The 27,462-nt window shown below is 36.6% G+C and overlaps 1 protein-coding gene across 1 annotated transcript; it reads left to right on the top strand.

The window, feature by feature from the left end:
- Positions 1-1,278: 1,278 nt before the first annotated feature.
- sypb (synaptophysin b) lies at positions 1,279-25,836 on the top strand. The gene is made up of 8 exons (XM_056246836.1): positions 1,279-1,393; positions 4,286-4,351; positions 10,284-10,408; positions 14,335-14,533; positions 18,672-18,863; positions 20,304-20,442; positions 20,907-21,086; positions 25,435-25,836. Exons 1-7 carry the CDS (start codon positions 1,376-1,378, stop codon positions 21,053-21,055), a joined length of 888 nt encoding a protein of 295 aa, XP_056102811.1. The 5' UTR covers positions 1,279-1,375; the 3' UTR covers positions 21,056-21,086; positions 25,435-25,836.
- The last annotated feature ends 1,626 nt before the right edge of the window (positions 25,837-27,462 follow it).

Genomic DNA, 27,462 nt, shown 5'->3' with positions numbered 1-27,462 from the left:
TAATGCGGGGCGGAAATCAGACGGGTTTTCTGTCCGCTTATAATACTATTTGTTCAAATATAAAACATATAAAAAAATACTTTTTAAATCGATGTATATATATATATATATATATATATATATATATATATATATATATATATATATATATATATATATATATATATATATATATATATATATATATAACACATTAGCATGTCCGTAAAATCTTGTTAAAAATGTAGTTAAAAACTCTTTGAAAATTCGTTGAGATATCCATATGGTTTTATATATTTTTGCTATTGAAAATAAATAGGCTACAATTTTCAATAACAAAAATATTGCTTAGGCCATTACGTTTTCTGTCTCAGCTGCCCCAAAGATTCTTGCCACAGGAACCTGTTATTTCATTTTAAAAAAACATTCATGTTTGGTTAATAAATATTTTTTAAGGGTGTTAAAATTGCTCTGGGTAGGGTAAATCAAGCAATCAAGGAGCCGGTGCAGAAAAAAACTATACTCAACTTTTTCATCAAATGTAGCCATTTAGAAATAAATAAATAAATAACTTATATTATTTAAGTGATTCATCTATTTCAAAATGTAATGCAAAATCATGTAATTATGCATACGATTAAAAGGCAGAATATTTTAAAATAAAAATACAATTTATAAAAAGTTCAAATGGACACCTTTAAAATAAATTAAATAAATTCTAGTTCTTTTGAGTTTTATTAACTTAAATCCCTTATTATTATTATTATTATTATTATTATGTTATATATGTTTATTTGTTATTTTTAAATGTATTATATGTATAATACACGATATTAACAAAAATATAAATCAAATACAAAAATGTTATATATATACAGTATATATATATATATGATTCATATTATTTATTGTGTTTTTGTTGCATGTCTAGTGGTACTTATTTGCGTTTGTGGAGCAATAAATGAATGAATGAATGAATGAATGAATGAATGAATGAATGATGGAAAAGACAAAAAAGTATATATATATATATATATATATATATATATATATATATATATATATATATATATATATAATATATTTAATTTATTATAATAAATAATTATTCATTATTGTTGTTATTTATTATTATATTTTGTTTCATTTATATATAAATTATTATTATTCATAATAATTAATTAATTCGTTATTGAATTATAACCCATTTTATTAAAGCAGTGCAGTGTGATAAGGAGTGCAGCTGTGAAAGAAGCACTTCCCTCAGACAGCATGGCTTGACCGACAGATGTATTGTATTATCCCGAGCGAGCGAGCGAGCGAGCGGGTGTCATCAGTGCTGTGACCCGGATGTCTCCTCTCGTCTGATCCTCTTATCAGCGACAAGGGGACCGAGATGGATGTTGTTAACCAGGTAAGGCATTCAATCACAGCTATTCACCTAATAAATACTCTGCACAGGCCTCACGCTTATTCGCGTATAGGCCTAAAGGCAAACTGTTATTTGACTGACTAACATTGATTTTAACTGGACAGATAAAACGGAGTTTAAATTAATGACTTAACGTTACAGGACAAGAATACCTAGAGACGACGTCTCGTTGAGTTTCAGGGAATCTCTGTTGGATGCAACCAAATAAAACACTACAGAAAACCGGTAGCAATTCAAGACAATTCGCGTAAAATAACAATAGGGTACAAGCAGTGCATTGCGACTGTGGTATTTTATACTGTGGGTCGGGATATATATTATTTAGTATGAATGACTGAACTGCGCAACTATTTTCAAACGGGAGAGTTGTATGATTCGGCTGATCAAATAACTTAAAGTCTTTATTTTCATGTTCCCTCTTTGAGATGAGACATAAAAGGACATGAGCCGTCCACTGGTTATCTGTATTTGCGTTGATTGTCCAATTTGCGAACGAATCGTCTTTTAAACCGGTTCTTTTTAGTGATTCGAACGAACCGATTCATATAACGGTCGTAAATCATTCGACTGTCTAAGGGATAACTTTGGTAGTAAAACCGTGAGGTGGGTGACATGTTGGAACCATAAACAATCTATATAGCCTAACCCAAACTACGTTTTAAAACCCAAATCTATATAACCCAAACGTATTAAATAAAACAGTCCGAGAGAACCGATTCGCTCCAATGAATCGGACTTCAGAATACTACGTTAATTATTCAGACAGTGTCTGTCACGTATTACATTATTATACTAGAACAGGGATATCACAATCTGGATTACTATAGATGGCAAATGGTTTGCATGGGCACTAAAGAGTAAAGTGAAAAAAGGATTGTGCTATTATCTGCAGTGGGCCGCATTCACTCGCGTGCTCTCTGGCCTTATGCCCGCTGTGCGAGTCAAATAAATCGGCCTGTAGCCTGCAAATGCTCGCCAGTTGCACTTTCATAAAGGAAACGTTGAGATAAGCAGCTTTTACTAATTCTAATGCTTGCAAAGTCTCCCTCTCCTCGCATGTGCGCTCTATTGGTCGCTTTGGACGCTGCTCTGTCGTCATCACTGACGTAGGTAGGGACTTATGACTCTGTGTTCAGAAGTAATAAGCTGAAATGACTCTACATTCTACAACAGAAAGGCAGACAGACAGGTATATACTAGACACAAAGATAGATACTCTTGTGAAAAAGCAGTGTGCATAATTGTGTTGAATGAGGACAAATCAGCTGTGAAAGCTGTAAAATCAAGGAAATATACCTTATGAATTAAGCAAAAAAAAAAGAAAAAAAGTAGAATGAATAACCACGTTTGATACCACGACAAGTCAAATTGAATAACTCAAATATTTAAGTAAGCCAATTTAAAAAACAATATTTATGAGTTATGTGAACTTATTTCATGTTGTGCTCACTAATATAATACTTTTAATATAAAGCAGCAAGCAGTTAGACAGTCTTTAAGTCTTATTGCCTCTTGGCCCGTCCTCAACCTAACCATCTTGTTAAAGAAATGTAACAAAAATAATGAGAATATCTTAAAATATAATTTGTTAATCAAATATTAATTTCTTTTCGTGAAGAAAACTTAAATAATGGATGTAATTTTTAGACCAAATATACTGTTGAATTTTTGGCATTTATTTTGGTATGTCCAACTCAAACCATCACATAAGTGATATTCAGAGATTTTACTAAAGGGATAGTTCACACAAAAATGAAAATTCTGTCATCATTTACTCGCCCTCATGTTGTTCCAAACACGTAAGACATTCGTTCATCTTCAGAACACAAATGAAGATCTTTTTAATGAAATCTGAGAGATTTCTGTCCCTCCATTGACAGTCTACGCAACTACTAGAATGTAGTTTTTATTACTATATCTTAACACACTTAAATAAAGCAGGCGTGGTGGATATAATCACAGCCATATTAACTTTATTATCCAAAACCAAAACAATAATCCAGGATAACAAGAACAAACGCAGCATCTTTTTAAACAGTGGTTAAGCTGGACAAAAACTAGAACCAAACTGAGAGTTTAAATACAAAGGATATAATGAGGAGGGGCAGGTAAACATAATTGGTTACCATGGTAACACTTGAGTGGTAGGAAACATAGGGAACAAAGGAAACAAGAACAAAAACACAGGAAACAATGAAAACCAACATAAACCTAACAAACTGATTGCATTTAATATTATTTTAAACTATAAAACATTTACATTTAATTGCAATCGCAATTACATTCGTTCCTGTTTACACCTGGTATTAAGATGGGTTTTGGCCAATCGTATCACAAGTAGACGAGGGAGACACATTCCCGTTTACACCTGGTGTTTTAATCCGTCCACTTTCAAACACTTCTATCTGATGTCTTAGAGGGGAGGCTCTATGGGCGGGTGAATGAAAATGAATGGGTTTATTCAGATCTTTTGATCTAATGGACAAAATAGCCCGTCTGGCTAGCGCGCTTCCCATAATGAATGCATTAAGTCAGTAGGCGGAGAGAAGACGGTCTATTGTGGCTGTTCGAACACATTCGACCACATGAGCGTTTACATTACGAAAGCAATCCGGTCGAATGCGTTTTCGACTACCTCTGGAAGTGGTTTTTAGAAACCGTTTACTCCTGTATTTAGGGTCGTCAACTTGTGATGGGATTGACCAAAACTCATCTTAATACCAGTTGTAAACTGGGCCTCAGTTTGCTATTATATCCATAATAGGTTCTCCTAAAAGTATGCCAAGTTGTACTTCTTTTTCACATATCAGGTTTGATGGTCTTTATAGCAGTAGTTTTTGCATTGACATTATCTGTTGTTTATTTGTTTTTCAGTTGGTCGCCACAGGGCAGTTCACAATCATCAAGCAGCCATTAGGATTCATTAAAATCTTACAATGGGTGAGTAACTATAGTTCATGCAGTGTGTTGTTTTTATCTTGCAATCCATAACTCCTTTTCTTTCCTCTTTCCTTCATATTATTTCCTTCTAAAAACTGTAATCTCTTTAAATATGTGGGGTTGCAACTTTTAAAACTGTATTTTACCAAAAGCACTGGTATTTCCTACAGCCAGTGCGAATCTAGTTCAGTTTCTCTTAATTATAGCTGGCAGTAAACACAACACACACACACACACACACATGGTATTGTGCACAGCTTGTGTGGGTGGCTGTGAACAGTCACTGCTGTTGCTTACATAATGAGAGGAGCCTGACGGTATAGTTTACAAGACAAGTGATGGTAAATCAAGACTGTCATTTACAAATCTTTAGATTCTAAGAGTTCAAGTGCCCCAGTATCTTTAGAAAATGTATTTGCAAATATGTGTGTTTTTGTGCATGTTTAAAGTTGTAAAATAGATTTGTAGGTAGATAGGTGTAAGCAGGGCTTGACATGAACTGTTTTGCTCAGCAGCCACTGTGGCTATAGTGGTTTTCGAAAGTTACAAGCCACTCAGCATTTTCACTAGCCACAATTCTGACATCGATACCATGGGAAAAAACTGCCATATAGATCTTTTTAATATTATCTCATAATTTGGCAGCAGGTTTATCAGGCTGATGTCACTTTAAGACCTGACGCACGGATCCATTACACGTGCGTTTTCTTTCTCAACTGTTTACATTCACTTAATACATAACTGACTGTTTACATGAATACTCGCCAAGTCTGGCATTTTGATATTATTTTGTGTGTATTTGTCTGTTTAAGCAGGGAAAAAGAACTCAATTTAGTGCTGAGAGGCGGCTTTATGTGCGCGCACTTTGGGTGTGAGAACAAAATCTGTGGGAATAAGTCAAATTATGCACAATCCCATGCTGAAATTCAAGCCCTGTTACACCAACAATATTCATCTGGAGTAAATGAAAGGAGTGAGTGAGGAGAGCCGGGTTTGTGTGTCACTCGCTGTCGGAGAAATTTTTAACAACACTACATTGCACTTAGTTTATTATTTCAGATGCCTTTTTAAAAGACTACAATTGAAAAATGTATTCTATATACAATTCAACCCTCCAAAGTGGCCAGTAGTGACTGCGTTACACGCCACTGCTGAAATACACCCACATTTCGAGGTTTGACGGTTGTTAATGTCAAGCCCTGTGTGTAAGTATTGAGATATTGTTTATTTTATTAATTATTTTAAAATCGTAGATTTTACTGAGAGAACATTTTTATTATATATAGTATGATATGAAATTGTGATAGTAAGTTACAGTATGTAAGTTATTGTGCTTCAGTGCAACGGTAAATTTCTTCTGAAATGTTTCCATTTAAGAAATAAAACAGTAGTCACTTTATGGGTCCTTTTGAAAAATAAGAGACATTGATATTGTAATGTTGAGGCAGGAGTGAAGCGGAGAGAATCCAAGTGCAAGCATTAATTTAATAAATAGGTAATCCAGGGCAAAACAACAGAACATGAACTCAGGACAGAACAAGAAACAGCTACAAACAATAACGACCGACAACCAACAACTGAAGCACAGAGGTTTGAATACACAGACAAACAAGCTTAACAACATAACAAGGGGGCGGGGCTAATTAGAAACACCTGGAGAGACTAATAAACAAGAAAAACTACAAAGGACTACAAAACTGTGCCATGGCACAGAACAGGAAATAACAAAAGTTCACACAAGACAAGGAAAACACAAGACAGGAATCATGACAGATATCTAATCTGTCACATCTGTAGATTTAACAGCCTGCGCTTTGGTTAAATGTGATATGTCATGAATTTGTGCCCATTTCTGTCTAATTTTCTCTTTAAAGCTTGCTCTAATTAATTGCTCAGAATTAGAGAGAAGTGTATAGTCACTGGGCCGGAGCTGGCCTGCATCCTCAGTTAACATATGGTCTCAGTTCTTCTCCAGCAAAAAAAGAAAAAGGCCAATATTTAGTGGATGTTATGATGCCTTTATTGCACAAATACATTTACTTGCTATTAAAAACGTAAATCCCATTTGCCAGGCGCTGTGTAGGCTGTAGTGCACGATCACAAAGGATAACAAAAGGAGTCTTTAATATTAGATTCCACTAGGAACATTTTGTCCCATTGCCAAAAAATCCAGGTCTGAACCCAGGTTTGGAACGAAATAAAAAATTAAACTTGAAGTCACATAATTCCTTATGACTTTCTTTCACCATTCTTCATTCATTTATTCCATAATAGTTGAAAATCCTTAAGGAATGCCTACAAGAAATTTGAAACCCATCCTAAATGGCAATTATCTTACAGCAATTAATTCAATTCAATTCACATTTATCGCATAGCGCTTTTTATACATATCGTTTTAAAGCAGCTTTACAGAAAATGCACATGTCTACATTACAATTAAGAGTGATCTGTTATCAGAGAAGTTATATATTTCAGAAATGTACACACAGTTAGCTAACAATGTATTAATTTAAGGCAGAAACAATGAGCTTGTTAAAGTAAAGAATACATGTTGGTAACAAATGATTAGGATCTATAGAAAATTTTAAATCTACAGCATCACAAAGCAAAAGCCTAGATGGGAACACATAATTCCCAACCGGACCAGCAGGATAAAATGCTGCCGTTTCAAAAGGAATTGAAAGAAAATGTGTGGGGATTTTAAAACTCTTAAAACTCCCTCTGGGATTTCCTTGAGCAGATCCGCAAGACATTATTCCAATACAACCCAAGCAGCTTTCTGTTAAAGATTACACAATATCCAGTAGGATTCTAGGAATCAAATAAGATCCTGCTGGATCTTAAATTCCTATCGGATGTTTTGATTCGTTTGATTTTTGGAATTTACGAGTTATTTTCAACATCCGTCAAGCTAAAGTAGCCCTGACTTTATTAAAGTAAAAGTGTTTTTTTTTACTTTCTGTTGTATTTTTGTATCTTTCTGATTATCTGCCATGTTGCCTTCTCACGAATATAATCACTCAGTGCAAGTAATAACCCATTTCCTGAGACACAATGAAGTTTTGTGTTTATTTGATCTGGTTGTCCCATAATACATCAGTAACTATATGTGTGCTGAGCTTCACAAGCTGCCTAGAAAATGTAGGGACATTTACCGTATGCTGCATTGCAATTAAAAATGCACAGGGTCAATACTAAAAAATATTGTTCAAATTTGGTCAATGTAATTTAAAAATTGAGCAAGTGACCAAACGTATGATTGTGATTGAAATAATAACAGTGGTTGTTTCAATGTTGACAAAAATGTTCAAACAACATTTAACGAGGAACGGTTAAGGTTAAACAAAACACTAATAAATCAATGGTAACATTTTAACTCTCATATGTTGAAAGTAAAGTGTTGAAACATCGCATTTTTCAATTTGATTTGAAAAGTAAAAACGTGCATTCGATCTTTATCCATGTTGCTGATAAATTTTGGATATAGTTCAACTAAGAATTCTGTCATTGTTTACTCGCCCTCATGTCGTTCCAAACTTGTGTGAATTTCTTGATTCTGCAAAACACAGAAGAAGATATTAAAAAACTGTGGGGGTTTTTGTCCATACAGTCCAGGTCAATGGGGACCAATGTTGTGTTCTTTAATGCTTATTAGTGTCACGCCATTAGCTTAGCAACATGCTAATACCAAACTCCACTGAAATAAACGGAGGGCTATTTGTGGCACGCAGAGATGCTGCCTTTGGAGAGCGTTCCTAATCGTCACTTATTCAATGGTGGCTAGGAGGCAGCTAGGCAGCTCACTGTGTTTTGGAACAGAGCTTATTTGTGTGTATGTGTGTAAATGTGCGTGTGTAGAGTGATGTGTAGTAGATCAGCACAGTGTGTGTAGTGACAGATGGTAAAGCACCTCAGTGAGATTAATAGCCGGATTTTCTATTCAATCGGATCTTCCTGCAGTGAAGGGAGGGTGTGGTAAAAATACTCTGACTAACTAATCTGTGTTTGTGTGTGTGTGTGTGTGTGTGTGTGTGTGTGTGTGTGTTTGTTTGTTTGTTTGTTTGTGTGTGTGTGTGTGTGTGTGTGTGTGTGTGTGTGTGTGTGTGTGTGTGTGTGTGTGTGTGTGTGTGTGTGTGTGTGTGTGTGTGTGTGTGTGTGTGTGTGTGTGTGTGTGTGTGTGTGTGTGTGTGTGTGTGTGTGTGTGTGTATGTGTGTGAGCATGTGCCTGCATCATTGTGACACCAGTGCTAGTAGGTGTTATTGTGTTAATTGTGATAATTTGTTAACGCCTCTTGTTTGTCACCTCAAGTTTCCATGACAACAGGTGCAACAGTGACCTGGATGCAGCTGCATTTCTTTGAACTGTGTATGCTTGTGTCAGCAGCGATTGGGTTAGCAGATATTGTATTTTATATTTTATATTGTGTGTTATACAACAGATGGTGAATTAACACATAATTATATTTCAAATTACATTTGATATGAAACTCCCATATTTTTATTGACATTATTAAGTGAAATGTCTGAAACCATGTTTTTTATTTAAATGTTTTTACCTTCATGTGATGGTAAACAACACTATTCAAAAATTGGGTTCTGTAAGAAATGAATACTTTTATTCAGCAAGGATGTATTCATTTGATCAAAAGTGACAAAGATATTTATATTGCTATATATTTATATTGTCAGAAATGTTTCTTGAGCAACAAATCAGCATATTAGAATGATTTCTGAAGGATCATGTGACACTTTTAAAATATATTCAAACAGTAAACAGGTCTTTTAATTTGTAGTAATATTTTGTAGTCTACATATTTGCATATTACTGTGATGTCTTTTAATATGATCAAAAAAGCTTTTCCTAACCAGTTCGCACTGTGCTATAGGCTAAACTATATTGCGTGACACTAGAATTATAGTTAAAAGCTCATATCCGGCCTGGAATAGAGTTTGGTTTATGGTTAATGGTTAGGGTTAGGGTTTGGAGACACCATTTTGGAAATAAATGTAGTAGCCTTGATCTGCCAGTCGTGGGTCTTTCATTCAGAGACTCGCCCATTGTGTTTGCAATTGCAATGATGCATTTAAAAGTCAATGACCAAATGTAGTATCTATACAAAAGTTCACAATCCTGTTGCAGATGAACTATAATGTGGATAACATTGAATAAATATATTTTCGTCAAGTTAGACAGTGATTATTAATCACTCAGATCACCCCTTTATCTAAACCTCTTAACCTTGGGACTCACACATCCGCCATGTTTGTAGTTTTTAATAATTTTCATGTGTTTGTAGTTCTAATTGAATCCTTGTCCAACACGCAATGGGTTTGTTGGCAATATTAGCTGTTAGAGGTTGCACGGATCTGCCATCCGAGTATCTTTTATCAACATTTCAACATACTACGATTTGGGACACACACTAATTCTAATTTTGAATACTATTTAGGACGGACACTATGCGAATTGGGACACAGCAAATTAAGTACTTATGAGAGAGTCATTGAATCATTAATTCAAACTATTTTTTTTTATATATATATATAATGCATTCAGATTCATTAAACATGTTAAATAGATTGCACCAATTACCATTTTGACAAAACCTCCAGTAAATTACATGTTATTTTGTTTAGTTGTCTGCTCAGAATCACGGGAGAAATTATGATCTCTTTTTAAAAACAAAAAAAAATTGTGATTCTCAATTTATCCAGAATTGTGCACCTCTAGCTGACAGGAAAAAACAAGTCTATTTATGCTAATATAAAAAATGTTTACGATTTATTTGTTGGAAAATAGGATATTTATTATATAGATTGTACGTTGTATATGGGCGTTTTCAGTACACCCGTTTCATGCTAATTGCTATTCTTCACTTACACATACACACTTATTTATTATAACAACTGACTCTTTCTTTCTCCTTCTCAGTTCTTCGCCATCTTTGCGTTCTCCACCTGTGGCGGTTACTCTGGAGTGTTTCGTCTGAGCGTGGAGTGTAAGAACCGCACAGAAAGTGACCTGAACATTGAGGTTGAGTTTGAGTACCCGTTCAGGTCAGTGTTCCACTGCCATTCCTGCCATATCAGATCACAGTATGATATGCATATCGTATCCTCAATACATATCCTCAATACATATCGACAGAGTTCCATTCTTTAATTGATGTGTTTGATTCACCTAGTTGTAAAGAAAGATTATATCATTTCATTTTTATAGTTTTTTTCTCTATTTTTTAATGCAATGCTTTTGGAGATTTTTTTATTTATTTATTTACCTGTAAATTACTAGATTTTATCATTAATTTAATTTAATAATATAATTTAAGCACATTCTTTCCCTTAAATACAAAATAACCAGTCCCTCCAGAAAAACGCGATTATGCGATCGCTGAATTCAATGCATAATCAGCCAAAGTCCCCATATTTATGCAGGGGTCGCATTTTTTCAAATACTCCACAATTTCGCCGCATAAATTGCTGATTTTTGCGCAAAATATGCGGTGCTTGCTTGATTTCATAATCCCCGCATTTTCGTCGCAAAAAAGTCACATATATCTTAGCAGAAAGTTGGAAAATGTTGCGTTTGCTTCACACAAGAGCAGCCGTTTCCTCCTGTTGCCATGGGAAAGTTGTGAAGTGACGTAATTACGCGACGTGAACATCATCGAAAAGCTGTAAAACAGGAGCACACTTTATTTTTAAATATTTAATTTATTAATTTTTACTGAAGTTGTAGCATATTGCTCTAGTGAAGCTACAGAACTTGTTTGACTCATCAATGTTTTGTAAGTTTGATGTGTTTATTAAGGTCTTGTAACGCGTTGTGTCGGGAAGAAAAATAGGGATAGCTCACAGCTAAAGTTATTGCAGAGGCCAGACAGACTCACGGAGGCGATTGGCATCTCACAACTCGCACTTTATTCCCAAATCGAACTCGTATAACTGTCTGTTACACGTTCTACCGTCCACATCGTTACTTAATAAACAAAATAAGATAAAAGAAGCAGCATCCAACAGAAATTACCCGCACACACATGGGGTGTTCGAGGCGCATGGCACATACAATATAATAACGTTACTGCAGACAGTTCAACAGGGAGCGCGCAGCTCTTAAAGGGGCCACACCTTATTTCCACTCGTTACAGTCTGAAATAAAACAAGATGAGAAATTAAATATTTCCAGCACTTTCTGTGATGTAGTATGCCTGCTTATCATAGGAAGTAATAAGAAATGACTCTTTACATTAAGGTAGTAGCCTAGTGAGAACAGGGTGTTGGGGGAATCACTTTTCTTTTCCCTTTTTCATCAAACCGCAGTTTTTGCAAGTTCCCGCAATTTTTGCAAGTTCCCGCAATTTTATCGCATAAAATTGCATAAATATCCCGCATATTCCATCGCATTTTTAAAGAAAATGGGCCGCATAATCAAGGATTTTTGCCCGCAACAATCACAAAAAAAACCCGTGTTTTTCTGGAAGAACTGAATAATGCTTCATTACATGCAAAAACTTGTTAAAACAGCTCAAAAAGTCTCATATTGGGTGTCTTTGCTGACCTCTTGTGCAAAGAAATATAATTATTGCCACTAGATGGCCTTATTGCTCTCTATGGAGCAAATTAACTGTTCCCCTGGGTCCTAAAGTCAGTTTCTCTTATAATATTAACATTTTTACCATTTATTTTGCATTTGTGTGCGTGTTCTGCATTGTAAATGTGTTCAAATTTAACCACGGGATTGTGCCATTCTTTATGTGATTTTTTGATAAATAATAAAGAAAATTCCCCATTTCCCATTCATTCCTTTGGGGGTCAAATTGACCCAAGAGGGAAGGATTTGTTTTTATTACAACCACATATACTCCTCGAATCCAGTAAAAAAATTGTGTGTGTTCCAAGTCCAAGTGCGACAAAAGTCCTACGGTCTTAGACCACTCCAATGAACACTACATTTTTATTACAACCTGCCATAGTCTAGTTTTATTTTGTGTGAAACGCGTCGAGATCCACCAATAGCAAACCTCAACCACCCAACAATCCAATTAATTCATAATGGACAAAATCAAGTCCCGCACTACATTTTTTCTTCTTCAAGAAACCGTTTCACTCGGATATACAATAGGAAAGAAAAGACTATCGCAACCTTCGTTTTAAATACCCGACTAAAATCCATGGGTGATAGGGCCTTCTCGTCGAATGCTCCAAAACTTTGGAATTCCCTGCCTATTGAGATTAGGCAAGCCAAATCTCTTAGTGTTTTTAAAACATCACTTAAAACTTATTTGTTTAGGGTAGCTTTTACATAATTGTTTATAATTGTCTTATTATTATTATTAATCCTATATTTTCATAATGTTTTTTTTTTTGTATTTTATTACGTTTTTCTGTCAGAAATGCATAGTTTGTTTAATTGTATGTTTTATGTTTTTATTCTTGTGAAGCGCTTTGAGATACTTTTTAAAGGCGCTATATAAAATAAAGTTTATTATTATTATTATTATTATTATTCGTTTTACACCGACTTTAAATAATGTCTATAGGGGCTTTCGCATCGGAGATACCTTTTCATAGTTCCCAGAACTAATGGTGGAAGTACCTGCTTTTTGGCGTTTTCGCACCGCAGGAACTGTGAATGATTTTAGTTCTAGGAACGCCTTTTGGGGGAACTAATTTAGCTCCTACTTCAGAGTAGGGACTAAACCAGCACTATAGGAACTACCAGTGACGTTAGTGTACGCTGATTGGCCGAACACACGCGAAACACCAGCACCCGCCATTTTAAAAAAAGCTGTGTAAACACACACAGATTATAGCCTATATATTTACTCCACAAACTAACTCTACGAACATGGAAAACAGTGATAGATGGACCTCTTAACCTTTACGCTAAGGATAAAATTCAACGCAACTTTGAGGGGACCAAGCGAAACATGAATGTATTTCTCCTCAGATAGCGACATGGGGCATTAACCACACGGCAAACGCTAATACTTAGATAGGATTTTTAAACAGATCAAAATAAAAGTCACACCAACAAGCATGGCTTACGTCACTTGAGAGTTTCTACTGCCGATGTGAATGCAACAAAGAAAATGGCCCTAGGGGAACCGAACATTTATTTCTCAGGGAACCACGGTGGCTAGTTCCTAGTTCCTACATCTACCGTATTTTCCGCAATATAAGGCGCACTTAAAAGGCTTTAATTTTCTCAAAAAACGACAGTGCGCCTTATAATCCGGAGCGCCTTATATATGGATCAATTGGTTAGTTGGATCAATTGGTTAATAACGCTCCGCGTTATTAAATTCGCCCGCGAACTCGCCCTCGTGTCCATCTTATGCCCGCTCTGTCACACGGCCAGTTCAACCTCGTATAAATCAGGTTATGTGTGTAAGTCACGTGCCCGCTCACGAGCGCTCACTCTTACTAACAGACACACTGTCCCTGGCGCTGCTCGCGCATCACAGAATGTTCATAAAGCGCTCCCCGTTCACAGTAACCGGGTCGTCTCATTCAAAACAGCCAGCTGTTGCTGTCAGCGAGCCGCCGCACATGAATACTCATATGAGTCAGGCTGCGAATGTAAGTTACGTGCCCGCCCCAGCGCGCTCACGCTTACTAATAAACGCCTCGCCTCCGGCGCCGCGCACTCGCTACATTCCCTTTAGCACATCTAGTGGATGCATAACGCAAACCCAGTCAAACGTTTGACTGCAGTATCGTATGTGCCTTATAATCCGGTGCGCCCTATATATGAAAAATGTTCTAAAATAGGTCATTCATTGAAGGTGCGCCTTATAATCCTTAAAAAAAATATATATAAGAAAATACGGTAAGTTCCTAGAACTACCCAGTGCGAAAGGGGCTTATGATTACATAGGAGAACCTTTTAAATTGTTTCACGTGAATGCGCACACACTCTCACACATTGGTCAAGCGATTTAAACTTCTGACAGACATTTACCAAGTGTCTTTCTCCACAGACTGCACCAGGTATGGTTTGATGCTCCTTCATGTAAAGGACCGGAACCTGAACGTCTCTTTCTGGTGGGAGACAACTCTTCCTCTGCTGAGTTCTTTGTCACCATTGGTGTCTTTTCCTTCCTTTATACAATGGCAGCCATGTCCGTGTACATCTTCCTCCTGGAGAAGTACCACGAGGGAAACAAAGGAGCTCAGGCTGTGAGTCTTCTTGCAGTCTCTTTCTTGTGAAAATTGAAATTTCAGCTGGTATACATTTTCTTTGAGCATAATCAGCATAAAACTGAATGACTTAAATGAGAGAAGAAAAAAACAAACAAAACCCTGCAAATTAGGTTCATTGGCAAAATTTGCAGACTTTCAGCTGTTTGCAATGAACAAATCAAACAAAAGTAAATAGCTCAGCACAACAAATCAGCACAAAAAAGGCTACCAAGCCTTGGTAGAATTTGAGGTATGATTTGGATCATTGTCCTGATGGAAGGTCCAATAACGCTCAAGCTTCAGCTTCCTCACTGCCGGCATGGCGTTTTCTCCCAGGATTTCCTGATACTTCAATGAATCCATCTTGCCTTCCACACGCTGCATGTTTCCAGTGCCAGAGGATGCAAAGCAGCTCCAGAGCATCACCGTGCCACAACATGCTCAACTGTAGAGAGTGTTATTTTCAGTATATGCTGCAATATATATTCTTCTTCCTGCAGACATACTGCTGATCCATAGGGCTGAAGAGTTCTAAGGCTTATTTAAATTATTTTGAGCACTTTTCTTGTTCTTTTGGGTCAGTAGTGGTGTACGTTCATATATTTAATGTGTTCTAGCTCAAGCACACCTGGTGCAAGTAATGAAGCCCTTGATTAGTTGCATCAGGAGTGCTTGAGACAACATCTGTTTTGCAGAGTTGTGCTGTTGTGAGGGGTTCTATTCAGGTGGATGAATCATTTTGAGACTGCAGAAGTCATTAAAAGTTGCATTTTCAGTTGAAAGTTCAATTACTTTTGTTTGATTTGTTCATTGCAAACAGCTGAAAGTACATTTTGCCAATAAACCTGATTTGCAATGGGGGTTGAATGATTTTGATAACAACTGTATATCTTTCTTAATGTTAGTTTATAAAAATACAACTGTTCTTTGTTAATGTTAACAGATACAACTTTTGATTTTAATAGTGTTTCAGTAAATGTTGAAATTAACATTAACTAAGATTAACAAAATGCTCTTAGGCCCATTCAAGACTATAACGATAAGGATAAAGATTATGGGTCTCATTCACTAAGCATGCATACTCACAAATTTGTGTGTGAAATCTGTGTGTGAACAATTTCACGAACAAATCATGATTCTCCAAAAATGTTCGTACTAAAATTAATGAAAGATGTAGGAACAACTGAAACCACACGTACTTTAAAAAAAAGCACGTTCTCTCTCCGGCCTTATAACTGTGTTAACAAGTTATATTTCATCTTAACACCACTATAATTATATTATTAATAAATAATGCCATTTAATTTCATCTTAAATACATTTCATCATATACCATGAAAGAGTTAGAAAAGCTGCGTTATAGCTTTAGCTGCGAGGTTTCTCTGAATAACACAGATATATGCGAATGTACAGCTGGCTAATGAGAGCTCTGTAATCTTGGTCTGTATAAAAGGTGTTTATTGTGTTTGAACTGGTTATGAGAATTACACACTTGGCATTGCTCGAGGATCTGGCAAGAGCGCGTCTACAGAGAGCGCCATATGTTTGACGAGAGTGACGAAAGGCTGTAAAGGAAAGGTTGTGCGGAACGCCCTTTTTTGGAGATAGTATGGGCGTGTTTTATGCTAATGACTAACCTTGTGCACAAGGCTGCTCATTTAGAATACTCAAAATTTGCTAACATTATAACGAGATTAAAAATAAATGTATGTGCGTACGCATATGTTGGGAATTAGGCACAGATTTTTTCGTGAGAAGTTTTCCTGTGTTTTAAAAAATACGTAATAATCCATGCAATTATTAGTAAATGAGACCAATTGTTTTGAATTGTTCTAAATCTAAAAGTATCAGTATCAGCCATTCAGAATCTATCCTGCTTTAACTTCTTAACCCGCATCGGCCCGCGAGCGGGCCGTCGAGGGCGTGGCTATACTTTTATTACCTTTTTTAAGCTTTGTTTTATAACAAATATTCATCTGACTATCATAAACTATGCATCATTTGAAAGCTAAAACACTCAAGAACCATGTTCTAGACTTGTTTTTGCAATCAATACACCAGAGAGGAAAGGGTTAAATAAAATGCAAAAGGACTGCTCATTTGAAAATGAGCAAAATGAACCGCTATACTCATCTTTCATCTCGTATGGTTCAGATCAGTTCGGAAGAATCCAAGAAACAACAGCATACATTTCAATGTAAGGGTCCACTCTTCAAAATGCATCCCACTTTTTAATCCAAAACAACGAAAAATAGGGGAAAAAAATGAAATATCCTCCTTTGTTTTCATGAGCGTTTTCGAGATAGAGTTCGCATCATGTTCATTTTCAAAGAAATATCGATTCTAATCCATATTCCAACACTCAAAAGCCATCTCACCCCCGCAGTTTAGACTCTTCCGGATCGAATGATACATCCTATTTCTCTCTTGTTCAATCACAGGCTCTGTTACAGACCAAAACAGTAAGAGAGTCCCTGACAGGCTGAGCGCGCTGTCCATCGCGCAGCTGGGCTTTCGACTGGATAAAAGCCTGGATAATGCTATCCAATGTCCTTTGAGCTACGTTTTGATTGATGGGAGTATTAGCCAACTAAAATCGATTGCAGTGATAGACAGTTCATGCAAGCACATTCGTCAAATTCAACTGCGCAAAGTTTTCATTCACATGTGCGCTTTCGCCACGCGCGCAGCACGCACACATAGTTAGCCGACCAGAATGTAAACAGACACATAAACGCGATGTTTTGACACATGGAGCTTGCATAAATGCACGGATTTACTCTAAAGCTTATATCTGAGCATCTGTATCATGGATCGTCGACTACAGAAGAGATTTGAAGGTTTTTTTGCAGAAAATGACGAAGAGCAACAGGAAGTAATAGGATATTCATTATAAGTATCAGTTTATTGCAATTTATTTGGGTAAAAACCACGTTTGTAATTACAAATGTTCTAAAACATTTATGTTTTTCTTTTTATATATTTTATACATTAGTTGGAAAATGAACACTTCTGCAATGTCTATACATGTAGTGAGAAATCACTGTTTTTGCTATTAGAATTGTTCAAAATAAAGATAATTTTGGTAAAATGTTCAAATGTTGTGCTGAAATCGTTTTTTTCTTGTGTGGTTTGAAGGGCATAACAGTTCTGAATTGTTGTTGCAGACCTATAGTGTTTACTCCCTATGTAAAGTGTTTGGGTGCCAGGTGTCCATTTGGAGTCTCCAAATTGCATTTTGGAAAGGACGCCTATACTTTTCTTGAATAAAAGCTTACAGAAACTACATTTTTGGGAGTATCATCCTCAAATTTGAATCTAAACATGGTCAGACATTCAATTTTATCTTTATGGTGTTTTCAGGCCCTTAACATAAAAGTCTGATCATTTTTTCCCTAAGTGAAGTTAATTAAAAGAAATCGTGAGTCACATTCATGTAAATTTTACCTTGTTTTACTCTGTTCCTATGCTACTTTGAGTAATAATGACTCTTGGGTAACAAAGTTTCAAGTGTCTAGTTTAAAAAAAGATCAGAGTTATGAATGTGGACCATAGGGTTTAAGAGCTACAGACATTTGTATTTGGGTATGTCATTTTCAGAAAATTCTCAAAAAATGGGGCGCTGGTTAAGAGGTTAAAGAGCATGTGCATTTAAGGCGAAAGATGATAAAACTTCAGCATGCTTATAATAAACAGAACGTTAACCTGCGTGGGCGTGGACGCTAATATAGTTTATATAGTAATAGTATTTGTAATTTATTTTAGTTCACGACACGTTAATATAGTAAACTAATGTTAACAAATGTAAAAAGTGTTACCAACAATTTTAATAACCTATGATTTTGTTAACCCTTGTTGTATGTTTTGTTAACCGTGTTACATTCATAATATAATGTTGCAACACTGAAGATCAGTGGAAAGTGTCTAACATGCCTTAACTAACAAATCTGTTTGGATCATAAAGTCTATCCCTTTAAATATTAAAGATTTTAAAGGGGGAAATGTCACTGCATTATAGTGTGGCAGTAAACGCATAATATTTAATTTTTAAATATCATATAACCCATTCAAATATAATGGTGATTAGTATTCCAATGACATTTTTTTTTAAATAATTTGTTTGTGTTTTCTACAGGATTTTGTGGTGACAGCTATTTTTACCTTCATGTGGTTGGTAAGTTCAGCGGCGTGGGCCAAAGGTCTCTCGGATGTTAAGAGGGCAACTGACCCCGATGAGGTCATCAACCTCATCGATGCATGTGATCGTGAGGAAAACCGCTGCAAAGAAATCCATGAGCCTGTGGTTTCCGGCCTAAACACATCTGTGGTGGGTACAGTCACTATAAATAATGTTATTATGCGTATGTATTAAATGTATTTCTAGAATTTTATAATGACACGTGGGCCGGTGAGAAAGGTTGGACATTATGTTAATAAGCAATGACAAAATGATGTTACTCCTGTAAAATACTGTAGTCGAGCATTGATAATCAATCATTATGCTCCATTATACTCTGTTATATACAAACTCAGCCGGCAAGTGACCAACCTTCAATGTTGAAATGTGGGTAAATAATGTTATACATGTTTCAACATTTAAAGTACCCCTATTATGCTTTTTCAGTTATGACCTTTCATGTAGTGTGTGATATAACTGTTTATGAATGTAAAAGCTCTGCAAAGCTCAAAGTGCATGATAAATGGTCTGGGTTATTGTCCCCCAAAAGAAAGAACTGATTTTGAACTGCCTCAAACGAGTCGTCAGTAATTCCAATCTTACTTTCTGCAAGTGCCTCCGAAGCTTAAATGAATATATGGTAATGGGTGTTTTGTTTCCAAGGCGCTAAAAGTGGTAGACCTTCTGACCAATCAGAGTAGAGCAGGCTCTTGGACAGTTTTAGAGAAACCTTTATCAAACCGTGAGAAAAGAGGTAATTCTGCAATGTATATTTATAAATTAAAGTGTTTTTTTTTTTTTTTTTTTTGTAGATGCATGTAAATCTATTGGAGGATACCTCCAAAACAAAATTAGGAAACTTTAAAATAGCATAATAGGGGCACTTTAATGCTAAATAAAGGCAAAATATTTACCTGTACAAATCAACAATGACATTTTAATTCACCCATGTTAAAAATATCAACGTTGATCCATGTTTTGAACAATCATCTAAATTGTTTTCATTACTTGAAAAAAAAAAAAGAAATAAAATATATACATATATATATATATATATATATATATATATAGTTACGGTACACGGTGGTAGGAAGCACGAGGAGACGAAGAATAGAAGTAAACAGGATTTAATTCCAAACTCAGGACAACACTGTAACTTTACACACCAAACACAAACGAGAACGGACCAGGAATGAGGGAGAACGCAGGGTTTACATACACAGAGAACAGATAGGTGAAACAAGATACAGCTGGGGCAAATGAACAGATAATGACAGAATAACAGGTGAATAAACTAAACACTAACGAGGAGCGGGAAACTGGAAACAGGACTGAACCATATATATATATATATATTAGATAAAAAAAATAAAAATAAAAACTTAATGTAGATTTTGCGTAGGCAACTAACTGAAAATAAACCAAGATTAGTTTCAACTTCCAGTGATAAAAATCAGTATGTATGCTTAGTCTAATGAAACTGGCAGTATTTTCATCAGGTAAAACAGGGTGTAGATGTTTTTGGGCATACAAATGAATGCAAACAGTACGTGCAAGTAACCATTTGGCTGGTTTCTCTTATACCTGCAGGCGTTTGGGTTCTGTAATGTGGTGCTATGGGCAGGGAACCTGTGGTTCGTCTTTAAGGAAACCGGTTGGCTTACAGCCTTTGCTGGCACTTACGCAGCCTCTGGAGAGAAGCAGCCAGCACCAGACTCCTTCGGCCAGGGTGGGCACAACTAAAAGACTGAAAATTAAAGCATGGAATTCACATAAATTCTTATGCTCTCAGCGCATAAGTTCATATAAGCTTATCTATTATTACTATTACTACTAAGATTTTTGTTGCTGTTATAAACATTTATATGTAGGTTAATGTGAATCTCAAGAAGAAGTGAAGTCAGTATTTCAGTAATGAGGATAAAAGAATGTGATTTGATTAATATGCTTAATTGTCATTATAATAATGTCAGTGCAAAAATTTAATTAGAATGATCCTACAAATAGGCTTATCTTCTGTATCCAAAGTTTAATTTAAATTTTTAATTTCTGACACATATTCTTGACAAGTTTTATAAGATTCACCCTAATAAAACTTTCAGGATAATTGTCATTTGAAAATTTTGACATTTTAAGGCTTGCAAAGGTCATCATCCTATTTAATTATATTCTCTTTTAAATGTATTTTTCTAGGCTATGGACAAGAAGGTTATGGACAGGACCCTTACGCTGGCTCTCAGGGCGGTTACCAGCCCGAATACAGCCAACAGGGCGAAGGTGGCGGTTACAACCAAGGAGTGTATGGTCAGGGTGAGCCCACCTCCTTCTCCAATGAGATGTGAGCCCGGCTCTGCTGGCTGAAGCTCTGCACTGGTGAGTGAACAAGCTGTAAGTGTACAAGACGTTCCCTTTCAAAGTGGAACTTTGACGCTGCGTCATGTAGTTTACACTATAGGGAACATCTTGGTTAATATTGTAACGTCCGTTCCCTGATGGAGGAAATGAGACGTGGTGTCGATGACTGACACTAGGGGTTGCACTAGGGGTGGACATGCATTTTGAGCATAAACCGCCTTGGCAGTTTATATATGCTATACGAGTATGTAGCCAATGCTAAAGCAGTCTCATATGCATCAACCCGAGCAGCACGACCGAGGACACCATATGCCCCAGGAGCCTCTGAAATTGTTTCAGTGGAACCGCTGTTTTTACTCTGAATGTCTTTAGGGAGTTCAGAATTGTGAGACGTAAAGTCCACCTTAATCCTGAGAAAAGAGATGCTTTGCACTGGGGAGAGCTTGCTCTTTTCCCAGTTGACCTGAAGCCCCAAACGGTTAAAGTGTCTGAGCACCAACCCTAATCCTGATATGACACCATATTGCTCAGAAAATACAAACGGCTTGATTATTGAGAGTGTTTAGGCTTTTTGAGGATTAAAAAAAAGGAGTGAATTGATTTTTTTCATTGTATGGGCATACCTGTACAAGGTCCTCCCTTTTGGGCTGTCCCTGTCACCTGAGTCTTCACCAAAGTCGCAGAGGCTGCCCTTACCCCGTTATGACCAAAGCGAACCGAAGATGTTAGGATGTGCTTGTATGATAACATCTTGAATGAGAGCTTGTGCAGCAACTGATTCAAAAGTCGGAGGTCTAAGATTGGTCGTAACCAAGCGTGCCGCACAAGCCCTGAAAAGTGAAGCCAAAACGTTTCGATTGCCCCCCCGGTGGCCGGTCCTAGTATAGGTCATAAACCCCGCCTCCCCATGTTATTCAACGGCACGTGAGACCAACTAAACAATTCAATTACACTTCAAATACTTTTTTTCCCAAAGATGGTTTCTGTCATTTACTGTAGTTTTTAATCACGCTGATGTCATTTCAAGTGTTTGTTTTTAAAATAAGTTTGTTTTTAGTTAGTTATTAGATGCGGTGGTGGTGACGTCATGATTGACAGGTTCTCTGAGCGAAGTAGTCACTGAAGCACCAACAGACTTTTTTTCTGGATCTTCGGAGGACTGAGGAGATTGGAGCTTTAAATTTAATATCTAAATTTCTATAATTAATTTTAAAAAGTGCAGGAGCGTGTGCTTGCGATTGATTCTGCGAGAGTGAGGCCGGGCGTTGATTTCGCGGCTTTACTTCCTGCTCACGACTGCGCAGGTCTGGTCCCGAAATCACCTCTGCGCAGACTCAAGTACAAGATGTCAGCGCCATATCGGGACACTCGCGGCTTCACTTCTGACCAATGGAAGAGAGTGAAGGGGTGTCATCCATCTTTTTTTACAGTCTATGGTCGTAACCCACCGGCTTTCTTTGGTACGATGAAGTAAGGGTTATAGAAACCCTTCTTCATCTCGGATGGAGGGACAGGCTCTATTGCGTCCTTCGGCAGTAGGACTGCAGGTTCTGCACGCAGGACAAGGGCATCTTTGCCTGCCACTGAGGTGAAGAGAGCTCTAAACCTGGATGGGGGCCTGGCGAACTGAATCGCATAGCCAATTCTGAGCCAGTACAACCGATTGGAAAGTGCTAACTAGGCCTCCGAACTTTGTGGCTGTGGGTGTGGGTGTGGCTGTGGGTGCTCCGTAAGTTCCAACTGGAACCGGCCTGTGACGGTTGAGGAAGCTGCCTCTGAATGTGCTACACTGACCTGTGCAGTGATTTGGGTAATTCGCATCCACACATGAGTAGGCAGTAAGTCTGTCTATCATGTCCGGGCTGCGAACTATGTGACCCAGAGAATGGAGAAGTTGCTCTTTCTTTGAAAATGTGGGTACCGCTGCAACTTGGGTGAGTGGCGGAACAAAAAGAAAATGAAACCAAAGATTCTCCACCTTGTCCTCCACTGGGGGAAGGAGTTGTGCGTGCACATCATCCTGGGCAAGAGTAGCTTCTCTCATCTCTGCAGGCAGCTCGACGAGCAACTGAGGTGACTCTATCTCTTACAAGAAAAGAGAGTCGCCATCCCGATCATATTCTCGCAATAATAATATGAGCCACCCACGAAAGCTGTCTCAGCATGTTTTTGACCCAGACACATGAGACAAAGATTGTTGCCATCCGAGGCCAAGAGATATTGGCCACACCCAGAAACACTCAGGCGGAAAGACATCTTTACAAAGATGCTCTTCGTCTGTGCTTGCTCTTTTAGCGGAAAAGCTCTTTTAGAGGAAACTGCTCATTTATGCTTGCTCATTTATGCTTATGAAGCGTCCAAGTAGAACTTTCTCTGCACTTATCCATGCCCTTTTCCACAAGAAAGTCCACTGCAATGCGCTGTAACACCAGCAATTTGCTTCCTTTTCAGAGGATGAATGGATTGAGCTTGTGTATAGATGACACCCACTCGGCTCCAAAAAACAAATCTGAATGAGTGCTGTGAATATGCACAAACATAAAGGGCATAGCATAAACTGACTCCACGGATTACTTGTCAAGAGTTAGAGTACATTAACCCCAAGGGATCATCCAAAATGTAGACTGTATAGTGGTGGCATTCCCTAAGCCAATATCTTCCAATAGTAAGAGAAGATACCCAAGCTTCTAATCTCTATAGCAAGGTAAGACCTGGTAAGTCTAATAAAGGGAGTATATCAACTACAACCTTTGATATTACCACTACTTCCAAGGGGAGAATGCAAACTTCATGAGAAGGTATGCTGCGACAATGCTCCAGTTCAGGGAAGAAGGAGGTGGGAACGAGTGAACATTCAACGTAAAACTTTAATCACAAAATAAACAAACAACAAAACAAAACGACTGTTGGTCTCACGGACAACCGTCACATATAAACGCAATAAAACACAACATAAAGTCCAGGTCTGGTCCACTCTCATCCTTCACTGTCGTTACTCCTCCTTTTATCCTTCCGGAGCTCCTCCGTGGGACTCGAGCACTGCTCAGCAATATGAAACAAGCGACAGAAAGAGCGATTTCAGATTCCTGATTTTCCTAACCGAAAAAACGCAAACTAAGCGGCTCCTGAAGACAAAAAGGCTGATGACATGTATTACAGGTACCCTTTAATACTCACAGGCGCTCCACATGACATCGTGGACTGGCGTCTGCCAATGATTATTGGCTTTTGTTTACACATGCTTCAGACATGGGTCATACTAATGGTGTCAACCATAGTGTCAACTCCATGACGCAGCGCCGAAGTTCCACTTCGAAAGGGAACAACATATCAAACAAGTAACATTTTGGTATTTGATCTACTTTCAACATTTTTACTGCATACAGACGTACATGCATACCATACAGTGTGGTCCAAACATCTTTGTCCAATACTAAAGATGCATGCAACATTTTTTTTTAATATAATTTAATAAAATGTCTTACATTTTTTTTAATTATATTATCAGCATAAATATTTGAGTAAAAAGTATAATTGAAAAATCAACATGTATTTGTTATTTGACCTTTTTTAATGATGGCAGCTTTGAGCTGCATGCCTGAACTCCAAATATCTATTTTTTTTACTTTACAATCAACATTTTATAGGGGTCATATTCTAAATTTTACATTGTACACTACCGATCAAAGTTTTGGGTCAGTAAGATTTTTTTGTTTTTGATAGAAGTCTCTTATGCTCACCAATGCTGCATTTATTCGATCTAAGAAACAGCAAAACAGTAATAGTGTGAAATATTATTACAATTGAAAATAACTGTTTTCTATTTGAATATATTTTAAAATGTAGTTAATTCCTGTAATGGCAAAGCAAAACTTTCAGCATCATTACTGCAGTCTTCAGTGTCACATGATCCACATGATCAGAAGAAATCATTCTAATTGTTGCTCAAGAAACATTTCTTATCATAATCAATGTTGAAAACAGTTGTGTTGCTTCATATTTTTGTGGAAATCATAATACTTTTTTTCAGGATTCTTTGATGTTTAGAAAGGTCAAAAGAACAGCATTTAATTGAAACGTAATTTAATTGAAATTTTTGTAACATTATAAATGCCTTTACTGTCACTTTTGATCAATTTAATGTGTCCTTGCTGAATAAAGGTTTTGTTTAGCCATTATAACTTTTAAGAAAATGCCCAGTATGCTGAACCTTGTGTATATTGTACACTACACTGTGCACAGTACACAAAAAATAGTATGTATATAGTCATATATTTTTAAATTGAATACAATTATGATGTTTGTATTTTGTTGTTTTAACATAATTGATAAAAATTGTAAACATTTAAACGTGTTGTCTTTGCAGATCATAGCAAGAGGACGTCGTGTGATCAGCCAGCATGGAAACTACTAGCTATGTTTCCACTGTCTTCAGTTGGTTTAAAGGGAAGGGGGTGGGTGGTATTAAAGCACAAATAAGAAACATTTTCAGGGTTGATATTAACATCATAACCAAGAGGAAACAATTGGGACCCATGAGAAAGTGAGACCCTAATTTCAACATACTATTACATGGAATCCAGCTGGAGATTATCCATCCTATTATAATGAGGAAAAAAACTTGAATATGCTACCAAAAAAAATGAATGAAACCTATGATGTATATGTTATGAACGGGGAGCCGTTTGAATGAATTATAGTAATATTAAACTGAATGTGTTTTTCTGTGGTGTAAATATGAATTAATTAGATATACTGTATTGTGAATTTAACTTATTGTTACTTTTTTTGTGACTCCATTTGTAGTCCCCACATTTGTTTTTATTTCCCCTATATCTTACCACTTCACCACCTCAATCATTCAACCCATGGTAAGAGATCTGACCTTCAACCTCCTACTCAATGTTTTTTCTTTCTTTTTTTATTTGTGTGAAACATTTGAAAGGTTCGTAAGAACACAAAGTTTAAGTAGTATAAAATTTGGTCAAGTGTTAACAAAAGTCAGTAGTCTTAGATAAAACTGGTAGGGAGAGAAACCGAGTAACAGAAAACCTTAAAGTCCCCGTGAACCGGAAGTTGCAAACGAATTTTCTCCAGTGTTGTGACGTATTTCCGAGAAAAACGGAATACTAAATGAGGCAAAATAGTGGGCGTGGCTTTGTTCCAACTAGCACCTGATTGGATGTAGAAAAGAAGGTGTTTTCATTCAGCCTGTCTACTGTCAGTTGGAGGGGCGTGGTTACGGATGTTAAGCAGACACCCAAACCGTCAAACCTACGTCATCAGGGAAGGTCCTCCAATGCGGAGGGGAGGGGAAATTTCAGATTTTGATTAAAGATTATGAAGCCAAAAAAATGTTTTTTTGTTGGATTGACTTGCATGGATGAATTGTTCACCACAAAACGATCAATTTAGGCAAACAAAGTAAGTATGGTCAATTTTGAATTCATGGGGGCTTTAAGAACAAAGTTAAACAAAGTACAGGCCACTATTTTTCAAAATTTGAACAAATAATGCACATGCACAAGATATATTTCCTTTTATGTTTTGGTCCAAACCTTTTTAAGCTAAAGCACAAATTGGTGCATAAAAACGGCTTGTAGGACAACAGTGAACACTTCACTTCAGTCATGGGTGCTTAAGTACTTGATTGTTTTGGTTTTCTAGTTGTGTGAAACGCCACTGATGCTCTTATTCAGACATGAGTGTGAATGACCCCTTTATTTTCTTTCTGAAAAGATTTCCATGTGTTTTGGCTTTTTGTTCACACTGATATGTATATGTTTTATGCTGTCTCTGTCTCTCTGCCTGTACATGAAGGCCCATATTGCTTTCTTTCTCTCCCTCATTATACCATCTGATAATGCAAAATAAAATAATGTTAGAGAATGACGAGTGATGACATTAATGCTCCAGTGTGTTTGTTTTTAGTAGCGCTTTTATGAATTCCAATGTCTTACATTTTTGTAGGACCAGTACATATATAAAGCTATTGTCATTTCACTATGGAGTTAGAGAGAAGTGACAAGAACAAGGATAACTTTTGGTTAAAATTATTATCTTAAGGTTGAAACAGTTCGTGAATGCAAGATATATCATATCATATTCCTGATCATACTACAGACATTGTCGACGCCTTTTACGACCAGAAGAGGGAGATGTTTAGTAAATTACATGACCTTAATGGAAATTTGGCTATGGAAACTGACAAAAATAAATATGCAAAACAAATTAAAAAGATTGCATGTTAGAAATTAAAATAGAAAGTTAGTAAATAAGCCTACTTTATCAATGCAGTTATTGTGCTTTTTTTATATAGTACATTGCCGTCTTTTTTTTTTCAGCTTGAACAAATTAAATTAGCCAAAAATTGCAGTAAATACATTTATAATGT

The sequence above is a fragment of the Rhinichthys klamathensis genome, unplaced genomic scaffold (assembly GCF_029890125.1).
Source record: "Rhinichthys klamathensis goyatoka isolate OS25496 unplaced genomic scaffold, OSU_Roscu_1.1 h1tg000040l_1, whole genome shotgun sequence".
Lineage (NCBI taxonomy): Eukaryota > Metazoa > Chordata > Actinopteri > Cypriniformes > Leuciscidae > Rhinichthys > Rhinichthys klamathensis.
Note: the sequence above shows the minus strand (reverse complement) of the source record. Positions and strands in the feature narration are given on the sequence as shown.

What these genes read in the sequence shown, in the direction of transcription:
- sypb (XM_056246836.1), top strand. An exon ending in TCATTAAAATCTTACAATGG is followed by an intron (nt 4,352 to 10,283) that starts GTGAGTAACTAT and finishes TCTCCTTCTCAG; the next exon opens with TTCTTCGCCATCTTTGCGTT. An exon ending in ACCAGACTCCTTCGGCCAGG is followed by an intron (nt 20,443 to 20,906) that starts GTGGGCACAACT and finishes GTATTTTTCTAG; the next exon opens with GCTATGGACAAGAAGGTTAT.